At 40.5% G+C, this 24,682-nt stretch overlaps 1 protein-coding gene across 3 annotated transcripts in view; it reads right to left on the reverse strand.

The window, feature by feature from the left end:
* HNF1A (HNF1 homeobox A) overlaps nt 1-24,682 on the reverse strand; it is a 177,994-nt gene that overhangs the window by 41,425 nt on the left and 111,887 nt on the right. Inside the window, exon 8 of one of the 3 annotated variants that reach the window (XM_053702034.1) lies at nt 5,024-5,117. In XM_053702034.1, coding sequence (XP_053558009.1) covers nt 5,024-5,117 — 94 coding nt within the window. Of the gene's footprint in view, nt 1-4,990; nt 5,118-6,356; nt 7,056-24,682 lie in introns of those variants that run through there. The other 2 variants (XM_053702033.1, XM_053702035.1) reach the window with 2 other exon arrangements.

Below are 24,682 nucleotides of genomic sequence, written 5' to 3' on the forward strand. Positions count from 1 at the left end.
ATAGACCCTGAGCTTTCAGGGATTCCCAGACCGCGCCCCAGCCCACTAGACTGGCGTCGGTCGTGACAATGACCCACTCTGGTCTGCGGAAGCTCATTCCCTGGGACAGATGGTCCAGGGTCAGCCACCAACGGAGTGAATCTCTGGTCTTCTGATCTACTTGAATCATTGGAGACAAGTCTGTATAGTCCCCATTCCACTGTTTGAGCATGCACAGTTGTAATGGTCTTAGATGAATTCATGCAAAAGGAACTATGTCCATTGCTGCAACCATCAACCCTACTACTTCCATGCACTGCGCTATGGAAGGACGTGGAACAGAATGAAGAACTTGACAAGTGCTTAGAAGTTTTGACTTTCTGACCTCTGTCAGAAAAATCCTCATTTCTAAGGAATCTATTATTGTTCCCAAGAAGGGAACTCTTGTTGACGGAGACAGAGAACTCTTTTCTATGTTCACCTTCCATCCGTGCGATCTGAGAAAGGCCAGAACGATGTCTGTATGAGCCTTTGCCTTTGATAGGGACGACGCTTGTATTAGAATGTCGTCCAAGTAAGGTACTACTGCAATTCCCCTCGGTCTTAGAACCGCTAGAAGGGAACCTAGTACCTTTGTGAAAATCCTTGGAGCAGTGGCTAACCCGAATGGGAGGGCCACAAACTGGTAATGTTTGTCCAGAAAGGCGAACCTTAGGAACTGATGATGTTCTTTGTGGATAGGAATATGTAGGTACGCATCCTTTAGATCCACGGTAGTCATAAATTGACCTTCCTGGATAGTGGGTAGAATCGTTCGAATGGTTTCCATCTTGAACGATGGTACCCTGAGAAATTTGTTTAGGATCTTCAAATCCAAAATTGGTCTGAAAGTTCCCTCTTTTTTGGGAACTACGAACAGATTGGAATAAAATCCCATTCCCTGTTCCTTTATTGGAACTGGGTGTATCACTCCCATCTTTAACAGGTCTTCTACACAATGTAAGAACGCCTGTCTCTTTATTTGGTTTGAGGATAAGTGAGATATGTGGAACCTTCCCCTTGGGGGTAGTTCCCTGAATTCCAGGAGATAACCCTGAGAAACTATTTCTAGCGCCCAGGGATCCTGAACATCTCTTGCCCAAGCCTGAGCAAAGAGAGAGAGTCTGCCCCCTACTAGATCCGGCCCCGGATCGGGGGCTACTCCTTCATGCTGTTTTGTTAGCAGCAGCAGGCTTCTTGGCCTGCTTACCCTTGTTCCAGCCTTGCATCGGTTTCCAGGCTGGTTTGGGTTGTGAGGCATTACCCTCTTGCTTAGAGGATGCAGAATTGGAGGCCGGTCCGTTCCTGAAATTGCAAAAGGAACGAAAATTAGACTTATTCTTGGCCTTGAAAGGCCTATCTTGTGGAAAGGGATGTTAAGCAATTTTGTCTTGGATGACACATCCGCTGACCAAGACTTTAGCCAAAGCGCTCTGCGCGCCACGATTGCAAACCCTGAATTTTTCGCCGCTAATCTAGCTAATTGCAAAGCGGCATCTAAAATAAAAGAGTTAGCCAACTTAAGTGCGTGAACTCTGTCCATAACCTCCTCATATGGAGTCTCTCTACTAAGCGAGTTTTCTAGTTCCTCGAACCAGAACCACGCTGCTGTAGTGACAGGAACAATGCACGAAATGGGTTGTAGAAGGTAACCTTGCTGTACAAAAATCTTTTTAAGCAAACCCTCCAATTTTTTATCCATAGGATCTTTGAAAGCACAACTATCCTCGATAGGAATAGTAGTGCGTTTGTTTAGAGTAGAAACTGCCCCCTCGACCTTAGGGACTGTCTGCCATAAGTCCTTTCTGGGGTCGACCATAGGAAATAATTTCTTAAATATAGGGGGGGGAACAAAAGGTATGCCGGGCTTATCCCACTCCTTATTCACTATGTCCGCCACCCGCTTGGGTATAGGAAAAGCGTCGGGGTGCACCGGAACCTCTAGGAACTTGTCCATCTTGCATAATTTCTCTGGAATGACCAAGTTGTCACAATCATCCAGAGTAGATAACACCTCCTTAAGCAGTGCGCGGAGATGTTCTAATTTAAATTTAAATGTCACAACATCAGGTTCAGCTTGTTGAGAAATTTTTCCTGAATCTGAAATTTCCCCATCTGACAAAACCTCCCTCATGGCCACTTCAGATTGGTGTGAGGGTATGACAGAACAATTATCATCAGCGCCCTGCTCTTCAGTGTTTAAAACAGAGCAATCACGCTTTCTCTGATATGTAGGAATTTTGGATAAAATATTTGCTATGGAGTTATCCATTACAGCCGTTAATTGTTGCATGGTAATAAGCATTGGCGCGCTAGATGTACTAGGGGCCTCCTGCGTGGGCAAAACTGGTGTAGACACAGTAGGGGATGATGTAGTATCATGTTTACTCCCCTCATCTGAGGAATCATCTTGGGCAATTTCATTATCTGTGGCAGTACTGTCCTTACTTTGTTTGGACGCTATGGCACAATTATCACACAAATTTAAATGGGGAGACACATTGGCTTTCATACATATAGAGCATAGCTTATCTGAAGGCACAGACATGTTAAACAGTCTTAAACTTGTCAATAAAGCACAAAAAACGTTTTAAAACAAAACCGTTACTGTCTCTTTAAATTTTAAACAGAAAACACTTTATTACTGAATATGTGAAAAAGTATGAAGGAATTGTTCAAAAATTACCAAAATTTCACCACAGTGTCTTAAAGCATTAAGAGTATTGCACACCAAATTTCAGAGCTTTAACCCGTTTTCAAATTTAACCCCTATACAGTCCCAGCTATAGCCTTTGCTGAGACCCAACCAAGCCCAGAGGGGAATACGATACCAAGTGACGCCTTCTAGAAACTTTTCCAGCAACTTTCAGATCCTCACACATGCATCTGCATGTCCTGCTCTCAAAAAACAACTGCGCAGTAATGGCGCGAAAATGAGGCTCTGCCTACAACTAGGAAGGCCCCCTGACTGGAAAAGGTGTCTAACATAGTGCCTGCCGTTTAATAAACGTTCCCCAAGTTTATAAATGTGAAATATCATCCTAAACATGAATAAAATGCCCAAATAAAGCAATCGATTTAGCCCATAAAAGTGTCTACCAGTTTTATAGCCCATATTAAGCCCTTTATTCTGTTTATTTGACTAAGAAAATGGCTTACCGGTCCCCATGAGGGGAAATGACAGCCTTCCAGCATTACATGGTCTTGTTAGAAATATGGCTAGTCATACCTTAAGCAGAAAAGTCTGCTAACTGTTTCCCCCAACTGAAGTTACTTCATCTCAACAGTCCTATGTGGAAGCAGCAATCGATTTTAGTTACTGTCTGCTAAAATCATCTTCCTCTCACAAACAGAAATCTTCATCCTTTTCTGTTTCAGAGTAAATAGTACATACCAGCACTATTTTAAAATAACAAACACTTGATAGAAGAATAAAAAACTACATTTAAACACCAAAAAACTCTTAACCATCTCCGTGGAGATGTTGCCTGTGCAACGGCAAAGAGAATGACTGGGGTGGGCGGAGCCTAGGAGGGACTATATGGCCAGCTTTGCTGGGACACTTTGACATTTCCTGTTGGGGAAGAAATATCCCACAAGTAAGGATGACGCCGTGGACCGGACACACCAATGTTGGAGAAATATAAACTAATATTTATTTGCAAGTCTGGTTGTCCTGTCAATGACCTCAGGCTAATTCCTGGATAGAGGCACTGTGTTCCATCATTCTCTGCGCTGAAACATTGGGGGCAATTACTGACCAATTAGACCATAAAGTTCTCTCTTGCTGATCTTATAAACTATTTATGAGGATCTGGGAAAACACAGCAACAATTTTTTTCTGAAAAAACAAATGCTTTAAGCACAGAAGCTAAATAGAATTAACCTATTAGCATCTAAATCATGAGATATTCATGAAAATCCCTATAAAACAAAAACAAATAGAACAGGTGCAATTATAAGATGGATACTGCCTTTTCTCTCATTTTTACTCCAAAACAATTACTTAAAAAAGCTAAGTATTCCTGTGCTTAGCCCCCTATAAACAAATAATAGCAATTCAATATATACATAACAGCTATTACTATAAACAGGACACAACCTCCATAGAGAACCATTAAGAGAGGAGCAAAGGCACCAGTGTAAGTTACAGAGTACAGCTTTCCAATTTAGTTCTCTTATCAAACTTGCTTCATTCTCTTTGTATCATTTGTTGAAGGAGTACCAATGCACTACTGGTTTTTGGCATTGCTGCTCCTGAGCATACCTAGGTATATGTTAAAACAAAGGATACCAAAAGAAGGAAGTAAATTAGATAACAGAAGTAAATAGGAAAGTTGTTTGGGTTTCATATCCATTTAAAAAGCACCAGTGAGTGTTGCTTTTCAGTCTGTTTCCTCATTGGCTATGTCCCCCTCATCTGCAATCTGGTACTGCAATCCCCTTAGTAAAGGAACCAATTAGGTATGTGCATTTGGATCCTTCGTGAGGATCCAAATGTGGAAATAGGAAGCCGTTACTCTTAGATCTTAGTGTGTTGATCTTTCAAAAGAATAAAAAGCCAACTAGCACAAGGGCCACTACTTCCACATTCCGATCCTCACAAAGGATCCACATACAAATATCTAGAACTTATTTCTGTTGTGAAAGAGGTGCAGTTATTTAAATATCAGCTTTCTAAACAGCAACTGTTACTGCATGTTGACAATTTGTAGATTGCTTAATTTTAAGCTAAGTTGTAAAAACAAGACCTTGTGTGTTTATCATTATTATTGAATTCAGTCTTTTTTTATTTATTTACTTTTTTATTTTTCCTCTATTAGCTAAAAAACAAAACCTACTTTCCCTTCCTGATCTGATTTCTTAAATGATAAGTCTCTGATTGTATTACTTGAATTCACTGTATGCAGTTTGTCATTTTGTTCATTGTGATTACAAATGTGGCTTCAAAGAAAACTTTACAAATTTTTACCCAAATATTTCTCATGCCATGTTCCCGTCTTACCCGCGGGGCTGGAGGAAAGCCGGTGACTGGAGGAAAGCTGCATTATGCCAGAATCTTGGGAGTCTCCCTGTGAGACTGAATGCAAGTTAAGGACCTGGGGAGCAAATACATTTGTCACGTTATTATGGAATAGATTATACTAGTCGTTTTTTTCTGCACTGAAAATATCAATACAATGGCCAGTTGGTTTTAGCTTTACTATTTGTTTTATGCCTTTTTGGTGATTATTGGGAGAATTTGACAACCATGTGGTGAGTGTGTGGAAGTCTTGAAAGTTGACACCACATGCTAAACAAAATAATGATGAGCCTCTATGTCAGGTAACATCTACACATCTTCTCTTCCCAACTTAACATGTTCTGGTCCTCAATTTTCCCTTTATATATATAACTGACTGCTTAAAGACCTGAAAAATATTGGAGTAGGAGTATGGAGTGAATTAGTTCCAGCTGGGAACATTATTGAATTACAGCAGATAATCATTTTTGTTTACATACAAAGAGAAATGAAATGCTGGGCAAAGAGGTTAACTAGAGGTGCAAGGTGAGGGCAGTGATAGATGGAATTGCATACCATATGTGGCTCATAACAGGGCCAAGTGCTATTAGGACATCTGTGTAGTCTGATTAACTATTTGTTTCTGGGTATTATGTGGAGGCACATTTTTATGTTAAGTGAGGTAGAGAAGGCTAATATACACCGAAAACAGACTTTGCACCTAACTATATGCAATACGTAGTGCAATAAAAAATACTTTAATGCAAGGGCCATCAATTGTGGCTCTCCAAAGGTTTTGGAACTACATTTACCATAATGCTCAGCCAGCTGAAATGCTGGCTGAGCATCATGGGAAATGTATTTCCAAAACCTCTGGAGGTCCACAATTGATGACCCCTGCAAGTTTAATACATTGGAGCATTTTGTTATTTTGTCTTTATGCCCCTTTAATTAAATGTATATATACAGTTGAATTCAAAAGTTTAGGCACCCTGACAATTTCCATGATTTTCATTTATAAATAATTGTGTGTTTGGATCAGCAATTTAATTCTGATCTATCAAATAACTAAAGGACACAGTAATATTTCAGTAGTGAAATGAGGTTTATTGGATTAACAGAAAATGTGCAATATGCATCAAAACAAAATTAGACAGGTGCATACATTTGGGCACCCTTGTCATTTTGTTGATTTGAATACCTGTAACTACCTAGCACTGATTAATTGGAACACACAATTGCTTTAGTGAGCCCTTTAAGCCTTGAACTTCATAGACAGGTGCATCCAATCATGAGAAAAGGTATTTAAGGTGGCCAATTGCAAGTTGTTGTTCTCTTTGACTCTCCTCTGAAGAGTGACAACATGGAGGCCTCAAAACAACTCTCAAATGACCTGAAAACAAAGATTGTTCAACATTATGGTTTAGGGGAAGGCTACAAAAAGCTATTGCTAAGATTTAAGTTGCCAGTATCCACTGTGAGGAACATAGTGAGGAAATGGAAGACCACAGGCACAGTTCTTGTTAAGGCCAGAAGTGACAGTCCAAGTAAAATATCGGAGAGGCAAAGGCAAAGGATGGCGAGAACGGTCAAAAACTGCCCACAGACCACCTCCAAAGGCTTACAACATCATCTTGCTGTAGATAGTGTCACTGTGCACCGTTCAACAATTCAGCGCACTTTGCACAAGGAGAAGCTGTATGGGAGAGTGATGCGGAAGAAGCCTTTTCTGTACACACGCCACAAACATAGTCGCTTGAGGTATGCAACCACACATTTGGACAAGCCAGCTTCATTTTGGAAGAAGGTGCTGTGGACTGATGAAACAAAGATTGAGCTATTTGGTCATAACAAGGGGCATTATGCATGGCAGCAAAAGAACACAGCATTCCAAGACAAAGACTTGCTAGCCATAGTAAAATTTGGTGGATTTTCCATCATGCTGTGGGGCTGTGGGGCTGTGTGGCCAGTGCCGGTACGGGGAATCTTGTTAAAGTTGAGGGTCACATGGATTCCACTCAATATCAGCAGATACCTGTGAATAATGTTGAGGAATTAGTCACAAAGTTGAATATTTCAACAAGACAAGACCCAAAACACTGCTCTAAAATCTACTCTGGCATTTATGCAGAGGAACAAGTACAATTTTCTGGAATGGCCATCCCAGTCCCCAGACCTGAATGTCCATGCTCGGCAACCATCAAACCTAACTGAACTGGAAATGTTTTGCAAAGAGGAATGGTCCAAAATACCTTCATCCAGAATCCGGACACTCATTACAGGCTATAGGAAGCATCTAGAGGCTGTTATTTCTGCTAATGGAGGCTCTACTAAATATTGATGCAATATTTCTGTTGGGGTGCCCAAATTTATGCACCTGTCTAATTTCGTTTTGATGCATATTGCACATTTTCTGTTAGTCCTTCATTTATTTGATAGATCAAAATGAAATTTCTGATCCAAACACCCAATTATTTATAAAGGAAAATCATGGAAATTGTCAGGGGTGCCTAAACTTTTACATACAACTGTGTATATATATATATATATATATATATATATATATATATATATATATATATATATATATATATAAAAATAAAAGTAGTGGTCTAGATTCTAACCATGCAAAGTAAAAAAATTATGCGTTCATGGTGCAATCAGGGGAAAAAAGGATGGCATAATGGTCAATATGATAGTGTGGTTTAGGGGGGAAAGGATTTAGTAGTATAAAAAAAGCTAAGGTTTATGAATTTCGTTCTTAAAGGGACGTGAAAGTTTCTTTTTTTATCATGATTCGGATAGAGCATGCAATTTTAACTAATTTACCTGTATTATCAAATTTTATTCTCTTCATATTTTTGTTAAAAAGCAGGGACATAAGCTCAAGAGATTTCCAGCAAGCTGAATGATACAAGGACATAGGAATACCCTGTAATGTGCGCAGTATCTCCCTAGGGAATTCAGCAATAATTACTCTCAGGCATCACTGGGACATAGGGTTGCCACCCGTCCCTTAAAATACAGAACACTTATAAGTTACACATGTTGCAGGGTGGGCAGGGAGGAATATGAATAGTGCTGTCCAGAAACACAATACATGTTCCACCCTGCAGCATGTGTAACTCATAAGTGTCCAGGAAAACATGGCTGAGGTGGCAACCCTACTGGGACATGTCCATTAGCCTCCCCCTGTGGGGTAACAGTATTTCCTCATAAATCCTCTTTTGTACTTGTACAAGTACCGGACAAGCTTTTTACTGGATACTGCTGCAGTTTGGTGACTGGTATGTGCTACTTTAGGTAAGGCACTTACCACAGCACAGATAGCCCACAGGCTATTAGAAGGAACAGCATAGCCAGGAGACATAGCCTGCTTTCCCACTGTCAGGATCCCTGACTTACCCAGCCACAGTCGTGGCTAACGCTGAGTTTCTAGCTGCCGTTGCGGTGAAGACAGGCCCCAGTGATCGTCTCGGCATCCCACGTGGAGAGATGCGGAGACCAGTCTGTTAGCAGCAGCAGCTATGAGTCCCTAGGCACGCGTGGCTGTGCACTGCCCAGATTTAAAGGGACAGTAGTTAATTACAGGAACTCCCACCTGAAAGGTACAGGTGTGGGAGTTCCTACAAAAGGCTACTCAGTGCTTCATTCTGCACTGAGTTATTGCCTTGGAAGGTGCTTTCCCAGTTCCTGCTCCACTGTTGAGATCAAAGACCTTTGCTTGTCATACTGATGTAGTGGCGGTTCTAGACAAATTTTACTGGGGGGGCCAAGGTGGGGCCAGTGTTTAATCAGGGGGGCACATTAAAAAACAGAAACAAATTATATATATATATATATATATATATATATATATATATATATATATATATATATATATATATATATATATGTGTGTGTGTGTGTGTGTGTATAAATGTGTATATATATATATATATATATATATATACACACACACATACATACACACACACACATATATACACACATCCATTCACACACACACACACACACACACACAAATATACATACACTCACACCATACATACACATATACATACACACACATCCATACACATATATACACACATACATACAGTATATATTCACACGTACATACATACACAAACACATATACACACACATACATACATGCACACACACATATACACATACATACACACACATATATATATATATATATATACACACACACACAACCATACACATATATATATATATATACACACACACATACATACACACACACATACACACACACACACACACACACATATATATATATATATATATACATACACACACACACACACACATACATACACACACACACACACACACACATATATATATATATATATATATACACACAAATCCATACACATAAATACACACACATACATATACAGTATATATTTACTTCACTTTGTTAACCCCACACTTTGACTAGACAGCGTTTCAGGGACAGGGAAGCAGATAAATAGCCTTGATCTTGTCCGGTATTTTTCAGTCAGCTCAGTGGCCAGCTCAGGGGGGCCACAGGGGGGGCCAGGGACATTTTTACAGGGGCACTGGCCCCTGTGGGCCCCTGTGTAGAACCGCCCCTGGTATGCTTCTGTTACTACTGTGACCAAAAACCTCTGCTGAAAATTCTGATGTATGCTTCTGCTGAGACGAAAGACCTCTGCTGAAATACTTGGGTATTCATATACTACTGCTGAGACCAAAGACCTCTGCTGAAATACTTGGGCATGCATATACTACTGCTGAGACCAAAGACCTCTGCCTGTAATACTGATGTATGTTTACACTACTGCTGAGACCAAAGACTTCTGCCTGTAATACTGACGTATGCTTCTGCGGAAATACTTGGGTATGCATATACTACTGCTGAGACCAAATACCTCTGTTTGTAATACTGATGTATGTTTATACTACTGCTGAGACCAAAGACCTCTGCTTGCAAAACCGACATCTGCTTCTGCCAAGACCAAAGACCTCTGCTGAAATACTTGGGTATGCATATACTGTTGCTGAGATCAAAGACCTCTGCTTGTAATACTGATGTATACTTCTACTACTGCTAAAATCAAAGACTTATGTTGTGATACATATGTATACTAAGTTCTGAGTTCGTTGAGAGTCTTGTGCCTACCTGCATATGGTTACTTGTTTCTGGACATTTCTCAATATACCTCACCAACAGTACTCGCTGAGTTCTGTGCTTGTTGAGAGACTTATACCTACTTGCATATGCTATCTTGTTGCTGGACATTTCATAAAATCCCTTTCCAACAGTTCTCGCTGAGTTCTGTGCTTGTTAAGAGACTTGTGCTTTATCTGTTTCTGCTTATCTTTTCTTCAGTAAATACACTGTGTGCAGAATTATTAGGCAAATGAGTATTTTGACCACATCATCCTCTTTATGCATGTTGTCTTACTCCAAGCTGTATAGGCTCGAAAGCCTACTACCAATTAAGCATATTAGGTGATGTGCATCTCTGTAATGAGAAGGGGTGTGGTCTAATGACATCAACACCCTATATCAGGTGTGCATAATTATTAGGCAACTTCCTTTCCTTTGGCAAAATGGGTCAAAAGAAGGACTTGACAGGCTCAGAAAAGTCAAAAATAGTGAGATATCTTGCAGAGGGATGCAGCACTCTTAAAATTGCAAAGCTTCTGAATCGTGATCATCGAACAATCAAGCGTTTCATTCAAAATAGTCAACAGGGTCGCAAGAAGCGTGTGGAAAAACAAAGGCGCAAAATAACTGCCCATGAACTGAGAAAAGTCAAGCGTGCAGCTGCCAAGATGCCACTTGCCACCAGTTTGGCCATATTTCAGAGCTGCAACATTACTGAAGTGCCCAAAAGCACAAGGTGTGCAATACTCAGAGACATGGCCAAGGTAAGAAAGGCTGAAAGACGACCACCACTGAACAAGACACACAAGCTGAAACGTCAAGACTGGGCCAAGAAATATCTCAAGACTGATTTTTCTAAGGTTTTATGGACTGATGAAATGAGAGTGAGTCTTGATGGGCCAGATGGATGGGCCCGTGGCTGGATTGGTAAAGGGCAGAGAGCTCCAGTCCGACTCAGACTCCAGCAAGGTGGAGGTGGAGTACTGGTTTGGGCTGGTATCATCAAAGATGAGCTTGTGGGGCCTTTTCGGGTTGAGGATGGAGTCAAGCTCAACTCCCAGTCCTACTGCCAGTTTCTGGAAGACACCTTCTTCAAGCAGTGGTACAGGAAGAAGTCTGCATCCTTCAAGAAAAACATGATTTTCATGCAGGACAATGCTCCATCACACGTGTCCAAGTACTCCACAGCGTGGCTTGCTAGAAAGGGTATAAAAGAAGAAAATCTAATGACATGGCCTCCTTGTTCACCTGATCTGAACCCCATTGAGAACCTGTGGTCCATCATCAAATGTGAGATTTACAAGGAGGGAAAACAGTACACCTCTCTGAACAGTGTCTGGGAGGCTGTGGTTGCTGCTGCACGCAATGTTGATGGTGAACAGATCAAAACACTGACAGAATCCATGGATGGCAGGCTTTTGAGTGTCCTTGCAAAGAAAGGTGGCTATATTGGTCACTGATTTGTTTTTGTTTTGTTTTTGAATGTCAGAAATGTATATTTGTGAATGTTGAGATGTTATATTGGTTTCACTGGTAAAAATAAATAATTGAAATGGGTATATATTTGTTTTTTGTTAAGTTGCCTAATAATTATGCACAGTAATAGTCACCTGCACACACAGATATCCCCCTAAAATAGCTATAACTAAAAACAAACTAAAAACTACTTCCAAAACTATTCAGCTTTGATATTAATGAGTTTTTTGGGTTCATTGAGAACATGGTTGTTGTTCAATAATAAAATTAATCCTCAAAAATACAACTTGCCTAATAATTCTGCACTCCCTGTATTACTTTAGAAATACTTTTCTTGTTTTGAGTTATTATTCCTGCATACTGAGTTCCAGACATCTCCCCTACCTTACACCCACTGACACACTTTTTTGTCCAAAAAAGGAATAGACCTGCATTCTCAGACCACTGACACCCTTTTTGGACCCTTTGGGGGCCCTGGGACCCTCTTTGTAACACTTTTTTAAAATAGGGCAATTACCCTTTAATAAAACAGCTGATTGCTCTGTGCAATCAGCGGTTCTCTCACTAGGCATCCCGTTAGCCTATACAGTGTGCTTTTATACTAAAACTTTATTAAAGGATTTTTATACTGATTTTAGCATCTCTGCAGCACTGGCAGTGTTCCAGGTAGTAGCCCCGCCCCCATAGATTTGCAGTCTTTTTCTCTAACTCCAGAGCTGCAAATTGGGAGGAAAAGACCTTCAAAGCAGCTGTCTGTCTTTTTTCTTTTGAAGTCGGCTTTCACTGGAGGGGGTGAGTACCAACACAGGAGCTGCCAGAGGTTCACTTGGGGGCATTCTGTCAGTTTATTTATTATAAGGCCAAGGTATTACCTTACCCTTTATATACTTTGCAGGTGTCAGGAGGTAAATTGGCAAGTGTAGAGGGCTCTCTACCATTACCTTTTATCAGTGTATGTTTGTTGTTCATTCTCTGCTATACTTGTGAGTTTTGTACATAATGGAACACAGTGAATCTGTCCCCACTGAAACTTTGTTGAACACTTTGGAAGAGTGTCCAACTGATACCTCTCCCTGTACATTTTTGTGTCTGTTTTGCAAATCTGTTCCAGTGTGCCAGGTCAATCAACTTTGCAATAGTTTTGCAATAATTTTTGCATGCAAATCAGCCGCATCCTTATATTTCATCTAATGACTTATGTTCTGTTCCTGTATATATTACTCAGGGAGCCTTTACTGACTTTACTCCTGAGTTTAAAGATAATTTACACAGGGCTATGGCAGAAAATTTAGCAGCTATCCCCAAGCCAAGAAAGCGTAAATGGAAATCTGAGGATTTAAGTCACTCCCTTGATTTGAACATGCAAACTCCTTCCCCTCAACCTCAAATTCCTGTCCTGCTTCAGAGCTCTGACTCTGAGGACTCAAAATCATCCAGTTCAGATGGGGAAGTGTCATCTAATGAACAGGACCCTGTTCCTGACCCTGAATTTGACAATGCTTTCAGATATGAAGTGAAGCATATCCGCACCTTGGTTCCTGATTTGGTTTCTGACTATATAGCCAAACATAGAAAAAAACTGGTATTCCATTTGCTCCTTCTTCCAGTTTTAAGAGAATGTACACGGTTTCAGAACAGAACGTGGAATTATGGGAAACCATACCCAAGGTTGATGCAGCTATTTACACTCTTGCCAAAGGCACTACCATCCCCATGGAGCATAGCACATCTTTCAGGAATCCAATGGACTGCAAAATGGAGTCTTTCCTGAGAAAGATCTTTCTTCAGACAGGTCATCTGTTTAAACTAGCAGTGTCTATCACCTGTGTGGCTATGGCAGGGGCCTTCTGGTGCGATTCTCTATACAACATGGTTTCTGAACAAGCCTCTGCTGAGGACTTTCCTAATTGCATTAGGGACCTTAAAATGGCTAACGCCTTTATATCTGATGCAGTAATGGATATCATCAAGATCGATATTAAGAACATCTATGGCATTTATTGCAAGATGGGCCTTATGGTTAAAATCATGGTCAGCAGACATGGTTTAAAAAATATGTTAATGTTTCTAAGGGAAGATTGTATTTGGTTCTGATTTGGACTTAATTATTAAGACTGTTACTGGTGGGAAAGGAGCTTTTCTCCCTCAGGACAAAAAATGAATGAACAGACCAAATAATAGGTTTTGTTCTTTTCTTTCCTCAGGAGATCAGAAGTCCTCCTCTTCTCAAAAGCCTGACCCCTCCAAGCCAGCCTGGAAGCCTGCTTCTTCATGGGCAAAGAACAAGCAGTCCAAGAAGTCCAACGCCAATACAAAATAAGCATGCAGCCCCCAGTCCAGAGTCTGTCCTGGTAGGGGGCAGACAGTCTTTTTCAAAAGGCCTGGTTCCAGTTAGTTCAATACCCCAGAGTTCAAAATATATTCCAGGGCTATGGGATAGGCTTTTGATCCAGGCCTCCTCAAGGATGATTCCATCTGCCTCATGTCCCCAAAAATCCTGCAAAGGCTGCTGCCTTAATGCAATGTGTTCAGGATTCAAAGGATATGGAAAGGGACTTTCAGACCCATTTTAAACTTGAAAAGCCAAAACAAGTTTGTCAGGGTCCCAGCTCTGAAGATGGAAACAATTTGCACAATTTTAAATTTAACCCAACAGTGTCAATTCATGTATACTATAGACCTCAAGAATTTATGTCCCTGCAACATGCTTCATTTTCATCAGTAGCTCAATGCATGGAGGTAGTGGGTCTTATGGTTGCAGCTTCAAATGCTGTTTCCTTTGCCTGCCTCTACTTGCAACCCCTTCAACTGTCTATGCAATCAGTGGTCAAAGAATTATCTGCGATTGGAACAGCAGATTTCTTTGGATTTGTCCCTCAGACAATCTCACTTGGTGGATACTGTGCACATTTATGCGGATGACACTATAATATATATACAACAAAACCAAACATATTACAACTTGAAGCTGTGTTGCAGCAGGATTCTTTAGAGGTCAAAAGATGGATCTGTAAAAAAAAACTGTTTTTAAACACGGACAAAACAGTAACCATGGTTTTTGGGACATATAAAAATTTTTTAAAAATCAAATATCGCAGAGTTAAACATAATTACATTATCAAATTGTAGGTTGCTCCAGTCAACTGCTATAAGTATCTCGGTATTTGGCTTGATCATAACCTGTCATTTGGACCTCATATTGACAAACTATTCTCCAAACTGTATCCTAAAATTGAAGCCCTTTTTAGAAATAAATCCTGTCTAAGTCTTGAGTTTAGTAAACGTATTGTACAACAAATGCTGACCCCGGCAATTGATTACGGGGATGTTGTGTATGCATCAGCACCTTAGATCCATCTCAGTAAACTTGCAAGTCTCTAAAACTCGTTATGCTGATTTGTCCTGCAGCGTGACTACAAAACTCATTATTGTGATATGTTAAAAGAACTAAACTGGATCTCACTTGACTCTAGATGCTTTCTTCACCTGTCTTGACTTGTCTATAACTTTTCTGAGAAACTCCCTCACTACCTGAGCAGTATGTACCACCCTTTTAACTTAAGTTCCTTTTCTTCCACTCTACTCTCCATTCCCCATTACAACAAGGAAGCTGGTCGGTTGGTGTTCTCATTCAGAGTTCCTCAACTGTGGAATAACATCCCGGAAACCATCAAATCCTCCAGCAATCTGTGACCCTTGAAAATAAAAATTTCTCTATCTTTACAAACAAATCAATCTTGCAAAGACTGTAAATTATAAGAAAACCTACCTTGTGTATAGATATGTAAAAATGTAACTATTTGTACAATATGTAATATATTGCTGGCATATCCCAGGACATACTTGAAAACAAGATAAATCTTTGCGTATTTTATCTGGTAAAACATTTTATAAATAAAAATAAATACAAGGTCCTGCTTTGACCATTGGGATGTCATTTCTTCGGCTTTCTTGGGCTATTGTGATATTGGATCTGGAATTCTCTAAGAGTGCAAGGAGTTTCATCCCCTCTTGAGGTGAGGTTACCAATCAACATTATGGAACTCTCAATGATTCTTCTGGCTCTTCAGTCCTGCCCCCTTTTAAAATTATATCAATTAGTGATCAAATGGGGTGTACCAGACATAGATCTGATGACCTCCCATTTAATTCACAAACTTCCAATGTATTGGGCAAGATCAAGAGATCCAAAGCCTCAAATGATAAATGCCTTGGTGTGTCCATAAAATTTTCATCTAGCATACCTGTTTCCTCCGCTTGTTCTACTTCCAAGAGTAATTGCTTAAATCAAACAGGAGGCAGCTTTGTTAATCTTGATTGCTCCAGCTTGGCCCTGCAGAATATGGTATGTGAATCTAGTGCAGAAGTCCTATTCTCTTCCATGGCTCTTCCTCTAAGATCTATTGTCTCAAGGGCTTCTTTTCCATCAGGATCTCAAATCTCTAAGTTTAACAGTGTGGAGGTTGAACGTCTAGTTTTAAAACATAGAGGGTTCTCTGATTCAGTTATTGACACTGATTCAATCCAGGAAGCCCAATGCTCAAAAAAATGTATCCCAAAATTTGGAGGGCATATTTTAATGGTGTTCTTCCAGAGGATTTTCCTTTTGTCCATGCGCTAGTAAGAATAAGGCCAGTTATGAAGCCTATTTGAATTGATGCATTCCATTGATATCAAACTGTTATCTTGGAAATTGCTTTTCTTGGTAGCAATTTCCTCAGCTTGGAGTTTTTGAGTTATCGGCTTTATCCTGTGATTCTCCATTTTTAGTTTTTCACGAAGATAAAGCTGTATTTGTACTAAATATAATTTTCTTCCTGAGGTAGTTTCTTCGGAAAATATCAATAAGGAGATTGTTGTTCCTTCTTTATGTCCAGATCCTACTAATTCTAAGAAAAGACTTTTACATAAGCTTGATGTAGTCAGAGCATTGAAGTTTTATCTTCATGCTACTAAGGAGTTCAGACACTCTTCCAACTTGTTTGTTCATTTTATCTGGGACCCATAAAGGGCAGAAGGCTACTACTGTTGCTTTAGTCTCTTGGCTCAAACAGGTAATTCACAAGGCTTACTTGGTAGCGGAAAAATTCACCCCTCAATGTATCACAGCCTATTCTACAAGATCAGTTGCAACTTAATGGGCTTTCAAAAATGATGCATCTTTGGAGCAGATTTACAAAGATGCAACATGGTCTTCTCTGCATACCTTTTCAAATTGTTACCGCTTTGATGATTTTGCCTCTTCAAAGCAGCTTTTGGCAGGAAAGTTCTTCAGGCAGCAGTTCCTGATATATAGGAACTGCTAGAAAAATGTCCCACCCTCTCCATAACATGGACTATCTGCTTGGGTATAAATCCCACATGCTAAGGAACCCTATGGACTATCATCATTATAAGAAAAAAAAATTATGCTTACTGGATACATTTTCTAAAGATGATAGTCTATAGGCCCCATCCGTTTCATTGTTTTGGGTGCCTCTAATTTTCACCTCTAAAGACTTTGTCTATCCATTTACTATTCTCTGTTCAGCTATGCATTAAACTTAGGAGCGATAGGAGGTGGTAGGGAATTTAAACTCTTGTGTGGGTGGGTTCTTTGCTTCCTCATAGTGACTGGAATTATATCCCACATGTTATGGAGTCCTATGGACTATCATCATTTTGGGTTTCATGTTCCTTTAAGGACTGGAAGTGGAGGGGGGCAAAATGAAATGCAGTTTAAAGGGACATAAAACAGGTTGAGATCTTGTGCATATCCTAAAAGGGCTAATTAATTAAAAAAAGTTTGCATAAAACATTGTTTAAAAATTGCTGGCAAGTATTTTAAAATAATTTGCTAAAATAAGCAAAATGAATTACATAGCTGAGCTGCCTGGAGCAACCAACTCCACCCACCCTTATCAGTGTTTAGACACATGCATTGTATTTCAACTGACTTCACTGCTTCTAGGCATGCTCCAGCAGATAATCCCTATGCATTTTTGTATTCTACCAAAGCAACAATAGATATAGATACAACCATAAAAGGAATTGTGTGGGTGGAGTTAGAGGTTTACAATTCAGAAACTAAAAAACAGAATGTATGCTTACCTGATAAATTACTTTCTCCAACGGTGTGTCCGGTCCACGGCGTCATCCTTACTTGTGGGATATTCTCTTCCCCAACAGGAAATGGCAAAGAGTCCCAGCAAAGCTGGTCACATGATCCCTCCTAGGCTCCGCCCACCCCAGTCATTCGACCGACGGACAGGAGGAAATATATATAGGAGAAACCATATGATACCGTGGTGACTGTAGTTAGAGAAAATAATTCATCAGACCTGATTAAAAAACCCGGGCGGGCCGTGGACCGGACACACCGTTGGAGAAAGTAATTTATCAGGTAAGCATAAATTCTGTTTTCTCCAACATTGGTGTGTCCGGTCCACGGCGTCATCCTTACTTGTGGGAACCAATACCAAAGCTTTAGGACACGGATGAAGGGAGGGAGCAAATCAGGTCACCTAAACGGAAGGAACCACAGCTTGCAAAACCTTTCTCCCAAAAATAGCCTCCGAAGAAGCAAAAGTATCAAATTTGTAAAATTTGGTAAAAGTGTGCAGTGAAGACCAAGTCGCTGCCTTACATATCTGGTCAACAGAAGCCTCGTTCTTGAAGGCCCATGTGGAAGCCACAGCCCTAGTGGAGTGAGCTGTGATTCTTTCGGGAGGCTGCCGTCCGGCAGTCTCATAAGCCAATCGGATAATGCTTTTAAGCCAAAAGGAAAGAGAGGTAGAAGTCGCTTTTTGACCTCTCCTTTTACCAGAATAAACAACAAACAAGGAAGATGTTTGTCTGAAATCTTTAGTAGCCTCTAAATAGAATTTTAGAGCACGGACTACGTCCAAATTGTGTAACAAACGTTCCTTCTTTGAAACTGGATTCGGACACAAAGAAGGTACAACTATCTCCTGGTTAATATTTTTGTTAGAAACAACTTTCGGAAGAAAACCAGGCTTAGTACGCAAAACCACCTTATCTGCATGGAACACCAGATAGGGCGGAGAACACTGCAGAGCAGATAACTCTGAAACTCTTCTAGCAGAAGAAATTGCAACTAAAAACAAAACTTTCCAAGATAGTAACTTAATATCTATGGAATGTAAAGGTTCAAACGGAACCCCTTGAAGAACTGAAAGAACTAGATTTAGACTCCAGGGAGGAGTCAAAGGTCTGTAAACAGGCTTGATCCTAACCAGAGCCTGAACAAATGCTTGAACATCTGGCACGGCTGCCAGTCTTTTGTGAAGTAAAACAGATAAAGCAGAGATCTGTCCCTTTAGAGAACTTGCAGATAATCCTTTCTCCAAACCTTCTTGTAGAAAGGATAGAATCTTAGGAATTTTTATCTTGTTCCATGGGAATCCTTTGGATTCACACCAACAGATATATTTTTTCCATATTTTATGGTAAATTTTTCTAGTTACAGGCTTTCTAGCCTGAATCAGAGTATCTATTACAGAATCTGAAAACCCACGCTTTGATAAAATCAAGAGTTCAATCTCCAAGCCGTCAGTTGGAGGGAAACCAGATTCGGATGTTCGAATGGACCCTGAACAAGAAGGTCCTGTCTCAAAGGTAGCTTCCATGGTGGAGCCGATGACATATTCACCAGGTCTGCATACCAAGTCCTGCGTGGCCACGCAGGAGCTATCAAGATCACCGAGGCCCTCTCCTGATTGATCCTGGCTACTAGCCTGGGAATGAGAGGAAACGGTGGGAATACATAAGCTAGGTTGAAGGTCCAAGGTGCTACTAGTGCATCTACTAGAGTCGCCTTGGGATCCCTGGAACTGGACCCGTAGCAAGGAACCTTGAAGTTCTGACGAGACGCCATCAGATCCATGTCTGGAATGCCCCATAATTGAGTTATTTGGGCAAAGATTTCCGGATGGAGTTCCCACTCCCCCGGATGGAATGTCTGACGACTCAGAAAATCCGCTTCCCAATTTTCCACTCCTGGGATGTGGATCGCAGACAAGTGGCAGGAGTGATCCTCCGCCCATTGAATTATCTTGGTCACTTCTTTCATCGCCAGGGAACTCCTTGTTCCCCCCTGATGATTGATATATGCAACGGTCGTCATGTTGTCTGATTGGAACCTTATGAATTTGGCCTTTGCTAGTTGAGGCCAAGCTCTGAGAGCATTGAATATCGCTCTCAGTTCCAGAATGTTTATCGGGAGAAGAGACTCTTCCCGAGACCATAGACCCTGAGCTTTCAGGGATTCCCAGACCGCGCCCCAGCCCACTAGACTGGCGTCGGTCGTGACAATGACCCACTCTGGTCTGCGGAAGCTCATTCCCTGTGACAGATTGTCCAGGGTCAGCCACCAACGGAGTAAATCTCTGGTCTTTTGATCTACTTGAATCATCTGAGACAAGTCTGTATAATCCCCATTCCACTGTCTGAGCATGCACAGTTGTAATGGTCTTAGATGAATTTGTGCAAAAGGAACTATGTCCATTGTTGCAACCATCAATCCTATTACTTCCATGCACTGCGCTATGGAAGGACGAGGAACAGAATGAAGTACTTGACAAGAGCTTAGAAGTTTTGATTTTCTGACCTCTGTCAGAAAAATCCTCATTTCTAAGGAATCTATTATTGTTCCCAAGAAGGGAACTCTTGTTGACGGGGACAGAGAACTTTTTTCTTTGTTCACCTTCCATCCGTGAGATCTGAGAAAGGCTAGGACGATGTCCGTATGAGCCTTTGCTTTTTGACAGGGACGACGCTTGAATTAGGATGTCGTCCAAGTAAGGTACTACTGCAATGCCCCTTGGTCTTAGAACCGCTAGAAGGGACCCTAGTACCTTTGTGAAAATCCTTGGAGCAGTGGCTAATCCGAATGGAAGTGCCACAAACTGGTAATGCTTGTCCAGAAAAGCGAACCTTAGGAACTGATGATGTTCCTTGTGGATAGGAATATGTAGGTACGCATCCTTTAAATCCACGGTAGTCATAAATTGACTTTCCTGGATGGTGGGTAGGATCGTTCGAATAGTTTCCATTTTGAACGATGGTACCCTGAGAAATTTGTTTAGGATCTTCAGATCCAAAATTGGTCTGAATGTTCCCTCTTTTTTGGGAACTATGAACAGATTGGAATAAAATCCCATTCCTTGTTCTCTTATTGGAACTGGATGTATCACTCCCATTTTTAACAGGTCTTCTACACAATGTAAGAATGCCTGTCTCTTTATTTGGTTTGAAGATAAGTGAGACCTGTGGAACCTTCCCCTTGGGGGTAGTTCCTTGAATTCCAGGAGATAACCTTGAGAAACTATTTCTAGCGCCCAAGGATCCTGAACATCTCTTGCCCAAGCCTGAGCAAAGAGAGAGAGTCTGCCCCCCACTAGATCCGGTCCCGGATCGGGGGCTATCCCTTCATGCTGTTTTGGTAGCAGTGGTAAGCTTCTTGGCCTGCTTACCCTTGTTCCAGCCTTGCATTGGTTTCCAGGCTGGTTTGGGTTGTGAAGTATTACCCTCTTGCTTAGAGGATGCAGAATTAGAGGCTGGTCCGTTTCTGCGAAAAGGACGAAAATTAGGCTTATTTTTAGCCTTAAAAGACCTATCCTGTGGGAGGGCGTGGCCCTTTCCCCCAGTGATGTCTGAAATAATCTCTTTCAAATCTGGTCCAAATAATGTTTTACCTTTGAAAGGAATGTTAAGCAATTTTGTCTTGGAAGACACATCCGCTGACCAAGACTTTAGCCAAAGCGCTCTGCGCGCCACGATAGCAAACCCTGAATTTTTCGCCGCTAATCTAGCTAATTGCAAAGCGGCATCTAAAACAAAAGAGTTAGCCAATTTAAGTGCTTGAACTCTGTCCATAACCTCCTCATACGAAGATTCTTTACTGAGCGACTTTTCTAGTTCCTCGAACCAGAAACACGCTGCCGTAGTGACAGGAACAATGCATGAAATTGGTTGTAGAAGGTAACCTTGCTGTACAAAAATCTTTTTAAGCAAACCCTCTAATTTTTTATCCATAGGATCTTTGAAAGCACAACTATCTTCGATAGGAATAGTAGTGCGTTTGTTTAGAGTAGAAACCGCCCCCTCGACCTTGGGGACTGTCTGCCATAAGTCCTTTCTGGGGTCGACTATAGGAAATAATTTCTTAAATATAGGGGGGGGGGGGGAACAAAAGGTATGCCGGGCTTTTCCCACTCTTTATTTACTATGTCCGCCACCCGCTTGGGTATAGGAAAAGCGTCGGGGGGGCACCGGAACCTCTAGGAACTTGTCCATCTTACATAATTTCTCTGGAATGACCAAATTGTCACAATCATCCAGAGTAGATAACACCTCCTTAAGCAGTGCGCGGAGATGTTCTAATTTAAATTTAAATGTCACAACATCAGGTTCAGCTTGATGAGAAATTTTTCCTGAATCTGAGATTTCTCCATCAGACAAAACCTCCCTCATGGCCCCTTGAGATTGGTGTGAGGGTATGTCAGAACAGTTATCTTCAGTGTTTAAGACAGAGCAATCGCGCTTTCTCTGATAAGTAGGCATTTTGGATAAAAGATTTGCTATGGAGTTATCCATTACAGCCGTTAATTGTTGCATGGTAATAAGTATTGGCGCACTAGATGTACTAGGGGCCTCCTGTGTGGGCAAAACTGGTGTAGACACAGTAGGGGATGATGTAGTATCATGTTTACTCCCCTCATTTGAGGAATCATCTTGGGCAATATCATTATCTGTGGCATTACTGTCCTTACTTTGTTTGGACACTATGGCACAATTATCACATAAATTTAAATGGGGAGACACATTGGCTTTCATACATATAGAACATAGCTTATCTGATGGTACAGACATGTTAAACAGGCTTAAACTTGTCAACAAAGCACAAAAAACGTTTTAAAATAAAACCGTTACTGTCTCTTTAAATTTCAAACTGAAAACACTTTATTACTGAATATGTGAAAAAGTATGAAGGAATTGTTCAAAAATTACCAAAATTTCACCACAGTGTCTTAAAGGGCCATGATACCCACATTTTTTCTTTCATGATTTAGAAAGAGAATGCATTTTTAAACATATTTCTAATTTACTTCTATTATCTAACTTTGTTTTATTCTCTTGATATTCTTTGCTGAAAAGCATATCTAGATATGCTCAGTAGCTGCTGATTGGTTGCTGCACATAGAAGTCTCATGTGATTGGCTAACCCATGTGCATTGCTTTTTCTTCAAATAAGGATATCTCAAAAATGAAGCAAAATAAATAATAGAAGTAAATTGTAATGTTGTTTAAATTTGTATGTTCTATCTGAATCATGAAAGAAAGATTTTGGGTTTAGTGGCCCTTTAAAGTATTGCACACCAAATTTCAGAGCTTTAACCCTTAAAATAACGGAACCGGAGCCGTTTTTAAATTTAACCCCTATACAGTCCCAGCTATATGCTTTGCTGAGACCCAACCAAGCCCAGAGGGGAATACGATACCAAATGACGCCTTCTAGAAGCTTTTTTAGCGATTCTTAGATCCTCACACATGCATCTGCATGCCTTGCTCTCCAAAAACAACTGCACAGTAATGGCGCGAAAATGAGGCTCAGTCTATAACTAGAAAGGCCCCCTGACTAAAAAAGGTGTCCAACACAGTGCCTGCCGTTTTTTAAACGTTCCCCAAGATTATAATGCCAATTATTAGCTAGAATCTGCATAATATGCCCCAATAAAGCAATCGTTTTAGCCCATAAAAATGTCTACCAGTTTTTAAGCCCTTTTTTAAGCCCTTTATTCTTTTATGTTTGACTAAGAAAATGGCTTACCGGTCCCCATGAGGGGAAATGACAGCCTTCCAGCATTACATGGTCTTGTTAGAAATATGACTAGTCATACTTTAAGCAGAAAAGTCTGCTAACTGTTTCCCCCAACTGAAGTTACTTCATCTCAACAGTCCTGTGTGGAAACAGCAATCGATTTTAGTTACTGTCTGCTAAAATCATCTTCCTCTTACAAACAGAAATCTTCATCCCTTTCTGTTTCAGAGTAAATAGTACATACCAGCACTATTTTAAAATAACAAACACTTGATAGAAGAATAAAAACTACATTTAAACACCAAAAATCTCTTAACCATCTCCGTGGAGATGTTGCCTGTGCAACGGCAAAGAGAATGACTGGGGTGGGCGGAGCCTAGGAGGGATCATGTGACCAGCTTTGCTGGGACTCTTTGCCATTTCCTGTTGGGGAAGAGAATATCCCACAAGTAAGGATGACGCCGTGGACCGGACACACCAATGTTGGAGAAAGAAAGGGTTAATGGCGAGGCACTGCAGTATAAATTTGCAGGTAATGTAATTAAAGTACATATTATTATATTTTGTCTCTATCCCAACTTGTTTTATGTCCGTTTAAGATTATTGAGGGGTTATGTGCTTTAACTGTGTTGGAGAGTTAGTCCATTGTGATATTTAAAATGAACAGGTTCAGATACATTTAGAAACTTTTTTAATGGCTTTTGTAAAGTCTGTCTGGATAAGAAAATATTTAAATTATTAACAGAAATGTTAGACAATATTAGGGGCCTGATGATATAAAGTTCTCCGCTGAGGTGAGATGATAATAAATTATCCTCACGAGATTCTAAAAAGGCACATTTTGCTATACTTCTCAAAGAGGCATTTCTGTATATGAAGGAGAGACAAGCCCAGTGCAATATAGCACTGCATGCCATGGAAGTTCTGCTGCATTTAGCCTTTGTGCTTTGTAATATATATTACTTTACACTTCGGATTACATTTTATTACATTTAAACTTTGCATGCTTTGCTTAATGTATATAGATTATGTAGACTGCAGTGTATTAAAGTGAAGGTCAATTTGGATGAATTAGTGCCCGGTTTTTAATAAACCTATTAAAAACAAGGGCACTTTATTCATAAAAATTTACATTTCACTCTATTTCTTCAAAAACTTACCTTTTAATCCTGAAAGCCGCTCCAGCAATTCCCCC

This window comes from Bombina bombina, chromosome 2 (assembly GCF_027579735.1).
Source record: "Bombina bombina isolate aBomBom1 chromosome 2, aBomBom1.pri, whole genome shotgun sequence".
NCBI lineage: Eukaryota > Metazoa > Chordata > Amphibia > Anura > Bombinatoridae > Bombina > Bombina bombina.